Here is a 5,785-nt window from a genome sequence, read left to right as displayed (position 1 = left end):
GTGAGTAGTCAACAGGTAATTCTATATTTCCAGTTGAGTTATAATTAATCTATGTGAGTAGTCAACAGTTTAACTGCAAATATAGAATAGTTGTAATTAATCTATGTGAGTAGTCAACAGGTCAACTGGAAATATAGAATAGTTATAATTAATCTATGTGAGTAGTCAACAGTTCAACTGGAAATATAGAATTGTTGTAATTAATCTATGTGAGTAATCAACAGTTCAACTGGAAATATAGAATTGTTGTAATTAATCGATATGCTGTATTTTATTGTATTTATTATTATTTTATTTTATTTTATATTGTGAGTTTGGTTTTCGGATTTATGATTAACCCAAGTCTCATGGACTAGCTGAACCTCGTGTCATATTATTGGTGGCCTAAAATATCGTTAAAATACAAGGTACCCATCTGTTGAACGAATACATTCTAATCGGTATTAGTAAGATAGTTTAAACAGTATATTTAACTAATTTCTGGTTACTTTATTTTTTAGTTCTGACCTGTGCAAGCAGTTGGCATTAGTTACTTTCACGATTTATCTTGAAAGGAAGAATTACCACAACTAACTTTCATGAAACGTTTTTGTTTATTCTTAAATACTAAACCGATATATTTAGCCTATGTAAGTTTCATATTTCACTGGAAAAATAGAATAACCATAATTGGCGTATGTAAATAGTTTAACAATTATAATAATTAACTTTTATAACATAATTTACCTGGAAGGACTGCGTAGACATAATTAAAACAACGTTAGTAGTTTAACAATATACACTAAAAACTGCAATTGTTTAAGCATTAACCATTAGTTAAACAATTGCAGTTTTTGATGTATATTGTTAAACTACTAACGTAAACAGCTGGCATTAACCATTATCAGCTGTTTACGTTAGTAGTTTAACAATATACATCAAAAACTGCAATTGTTTAACTAATGGTTAATGTCAGCTGTTTACATACTCAAACTTAAGAAATCTTACCATGACGTTTCCATTATGCTGGAAAGTCCGATCAAACTTTATATCGTAAAAGTTTACAATATTATCTCCATTTTAATTACTCACGTTTTGTGGTTATATCAGTTGTGATGATTTTTGCAAAGTCATACTGAGACAGCGTCACTCCCTTAGATATGATCACAGGATCAACTCCCTTCCATTTGTAGATCACGTCTCGAGCAGTGTACGCAACTATTCAGGGCAAAACAAAATTCGTATGTCAATGTTATCATCAGTTTCCAACAGAATAACACAAATCTTGATTTGTGTAAAAACATGCAGTAGAAAAGACCGCAAGACGTAGAATTGGTAAAACACACGTATATAACAAAAACATTATAATTATTTGCAACGTTTCGACCAGAATCCCTTCTTCAGGCAATTTAAAGACTTAGACAGAAACGTTGATTTGTGTAAACACGTATTGTCTAGCAGTATTGTTGCTACCAGGTTTAAACTGAACAATAAGAATCATTTCTATATAAACACGTATTGTATAGTGTTGTCTAACTCCATTTTCCTGCATCTCAGCTTTCATGTAAACACTACTGTTTAGCATGAGCAGACTGTTTTCTAAATAAAACGATTCTTATCACCAAGTACGTATTTCAATTACCTTTTCCTATAAAAACCTCACAGAAGAGAGAAATTATAAAAAATGAGCAGCATTAGTTTTAATTTAAGAAATTAGCTAATTTAATAAAAGTTGAAAGATTCATACTGTCATAGATTTGGAAAACAAAACTTAGGAAAGAAACGTCACATTAAGCATCCCATAACTTCATTAGACCTCCAAAAACTTACAAGATTTACGTGCCAAGAATCTCGAAACAGAAGTAAATTTTTAATAACAGACAATATTAACATATTACTTCAGGAATCGAACAGCAGGAATAAATCTTGAACAATCTATAGGAATTACAAATTACTCCAAGATTCACTTAACATCAATGAACATGAACAGGTTAACCTATAGGATTTACAGGTTACTCCAAGATTCACTCAACTTCAATAAACATGAACAACCTATAGGACTTACAAGTTACACCAAGATTCACTCATCATCAGTGAACATGAACAACCTATAGGACTTACAAGTTACACCAAGATTCACTCATCATCAGTGAACATAACAACATATAGGACTTACAAGTTACACCAAGATTCACTCATCATCAGTGAACATGAACAACCTATAGGACTTACAAGTTACACCAAGATTCACTCATCATCAGTGAACATGAACAACATATAGGACTTACAAGTTACACCAAGATTCACTCATCATCAGTGAACATGAACAACCTATAGGACTTACAAGTTACACCAAGATTCACTCATCATCAGTGAACATCAACAACATATGGGACTTACAAGTTACTTCAAGATTCACTCAACATCTAGGAACACGAACAACATAAAGGAATTACAAATTACTCCAAGATTCACTTAACATCAGTGAACATGAACAGGTTAACCTATAGGATTTACAGGTTACTCCAAGATTCACTCATCATCAGTGAACATGAACAACATATAGGATTTACAAGTTACTTCAAGATTCACTCATCTTCAATGAACATGAACAACATATAGGACTTACAAGTTACACCAAGATTCACTCATCATCAGTGAACATGAACAACATATGGGATTTACAAGTTACTCCAAGATTCACTCAACATCTAGGAACACGAACAACATAAAGGATTTACAAGTTACTCCAAGATTCACTCAAGATCAATGAATTTGAACAACAAATAGAAATTAAATGCTGCATTAAGAATTTCACAACAATAATTGAAACAGTACGACGTAAATTCATGTTGCACCGAGAAAAGTAACAAAACCCGAGCAGCATAAAGAAAGTCTATTTTGGCTTTAAACATCACATCCTTAAAATCACATTACCTTTAAATATTCTACATAACAGACAATATGATAAAAAACCTATAACCCGAGCGCTTTCGATAGGTGGACCTTTCGAAAGCGCTCGGATTATAGGGTTGCTATTATCTTGTATCAAGACTTCTTCAACCTAAGTGTTTTTTGATATCATGGAAATACATAACACGCAATAAGTGTTTGTTTAACAATAGAGGAGCTTGTCCAACAAATGTTTCTTGTTAGGACAGTCCATAATAATCTAGTAGAAAATTTCACTGAATTTAGGAGAAAGAAAATCAGTAGATAAGGTTTAAAAACACCTATACGATTCTTATTGAATAACATATTAGAAATTGTTAACAAAACAGAACCTCATATCAGAGTAACAAGCATGTCTTACTGCGGATACGTAAAAAACACTGACTTACAACTTCCAATCTCCAAGGGACAGGCTTGAGTGTCTAGTGGATATTTCCTTAAATGCATCGGACATCTGGCTTTGATGGTTAATCTGTGATTGAAGTAGAAATGTAGTGGGAGAAATAATCATAATGATATTTTATAAAATAAATTTTAATGTTTAATCCTTCGAAAAAAATATTTATCTGCTTTAACTCATACTTCAACAATATTTTGTTGGCTGATTTAATTTCTAGCTAAACTGGGACTGCATTTTGATAAGAACAAAGACGTTTTAGGTGCTAACGACAGAATGGACACTATTTAGGACATTTGCCGCCTACCATTGATACACAAATTGACCGAAAAGTAATTCCATGTCTGTCCATTAGGATTCTTACTATGACCTAGACATAGACACCAAGACGTAGGCGTAGCTATTCCTAATTTAGAATATTTGACCAAAGAGGGGTGAAACAGTCAATTCAAAAGCCAGCCCTCTAACCATTTGCCATCGTCTGACCTGCAACTTTCCAAAACTTGCATAATACTTCAAGTAAATTTTAATCGAGGTTCTGGACATTAATCCTCTCAGAATTCTTATTGACAAATTAATGAATGGTTGAATGCATTATCATCCATGAAGAGATACTGACTTTCCCTATAAAATCCATCATTGCAGCGTTATCCAGAATGTCATAATACAACAAGACATTTATTAACTAATATTGCTAGATCATGTCCAAACCAACTACAACGTGACAGTAATCCACCTTGTTTTCATTACATCATGAAAGCTTATGTTTCACATTCACAGCTTTGATGCTAGCTTGTTCAAAACGTATCGACTCAAAAATCCAGAATGGCTGACCTGTCTCATAACAAACAGTACGATGAATTAATAGACAGTTGTGAACTTTTGTTTTCTAACAAATCCAACATTCTACAAAGCACGTTCATATTTGTTTCGCACGTTCATACCATCAAACCTGAATTTAAAAATCATCCAGTTTCGAATGTCTCTTTCTTCTGTTATAACTGGCCGTTTGGGACATCTGCTGACCTGAACAAAACTTCCTGGAAAACTGTTTCATGGGTCTTACATATAAAGTTATTGTAAACGGGCCTGTTTCTAGCTGGTGGTGTTCTAACCCATTTCTTTTGGAAATATAGTATTTCTTCTCACAACATAAGATTCAACTATTTTTGTTTGTTTCAAAATATCGTAAAGCTACATAACGGTTATCTAGACATAGCCGTCCGTAATTTAGCAGTGATAGACTAGAGGGAAGGCAAATAGTTAACAGTTTCCACAACCAACTGAGTTTGGGATTTGACCTTAACTCTTAACAGCGCATCCACGGCCCGAAAGTGCGGAGTGCGTTTTTTGTAGCAACAGAAAGGATTAATCCTAGAATTAAGAGTGTGAGCATGTTAACCACTTGACCATGCCAAGAGTTTTGGTGGTTAATATCTACTTGTTAAGCTCTCCAATGACTCAGCAGTAAGTCTGATGGATTCTAACGCTAAAAACCAGGTTTCGATACCCGTGGTAGGTAGAGCAAAGAGAGCCCATTTTGAAGGTTTGTGCTTAACAACAAACAAACAATGCACTTGTTAAATTGTATATATAATATATCTTCGTTAATGTTTTGAAGAAAATATTTTTGGTTTGTTTCGCGCAAAAATGTCTTGTTTAAGAACAACAATAAGTTCTCGAGACAAAAATCAGTTTAATTAACATTGGCTTTAATAATTATTTCACGGTTCAAAATAGCGTATATAATAGAAACTGAGGCTATCACGCGAGGAACAATTAAACATCAAAACTCATCCTTTCAAATTCCCTTTGTATATATTAAAACATTTTAATTCTTCCTTTTATTTCATTTAAAGTTTTATAGCCTGCAAACTACCAACCGGAAAATATTAGAACTTTTAGAACAAAAAAGGACTACTTACTTTTGTTCCAAAAGTACTACGAATACTTTAATTCTCGTAAAAAAAATACCTAACACTTTTATACGAACCAACCTGCACCTTTGTCGTCGCCATGGAACTGATACAAGATACATTCTAACTGACTCTTTTCTAATTCCTTGATATATAACTGATACAAGATACATTCTAAGTAGCTCTCTTTTAACTCATTGCTTTACAACTGATACAAGATACATTCTATCTGGAATTCCTTGCCATATAACTGATACAAGATACATTCTAACTGACTCTTTTCTAATTCCTTGATATATAACTGATACAAGATACATTCTAAGTAGCTCTCTTTTAATCATTGCTTTACAACTGATACAAGATACATTCTATCTGGAATTCCCTGCCATATAACTGATACAAGATACATTCTAACTGGCTCACTTCTAATTCCTTCCTATAGAACATATACAAGATACATTCTAACTGGCTCACTTCTAATTCCTTCCTATAGAACATATACAAGATACATTCTAACTGGCTCACTTCTAATTCCTTCCTA

The 5,785-nt window shown here is 32.9% G+C and overlaps 1 protein-coding gene across 1 annotated transcript in view; it reads right to left on the bottom strand.

Moving 5' to 3' along the window:
• Window positions 1-5,785, bottom strand: part of LOC106467943 (gamma-aminobutyric acid receptor alpha-like) — a 42,891-nt gene that overhangs the window by 10,389 nt on the left and 26,717 nt on the right. Inside the window, exons 5-6 of the mRNA XM_013928328.1 lie at window positions 3,321-3,403; window positions 1,072-1,197 (exon numbers count right to left, since the gene is read on the bottom strand). Of these exons, the coding sequence (XP_013783782.1) occupies window positions 1,072-1,197; window positions 3,321-3,403 (209 nt within the window). The remainder of the gene's footprint in view (window positions 1-1,071; window positions 1,198-3,320; window positions 3,404-5,785) is intronic.

The sequence above is a fragment of the Limulus polyphemus genome, unplaced genomic scaffold (genome assembly GCF_000517525.1).
Source record: "Limulus polyphemus unplaced genomic scaffold, Limulus_polyphemus-2.1.2 Scaffold2805, whole genome shotgun sequence".
NCBI lineage: Eukaryota > Metazoa > Arthropoda > Merostomata > Xiphosura > Limulidae > Limulus > Limulus polyphemus.
This window is presented reverse-complemented; position numbering and strand designations above follow the sequence as displayed.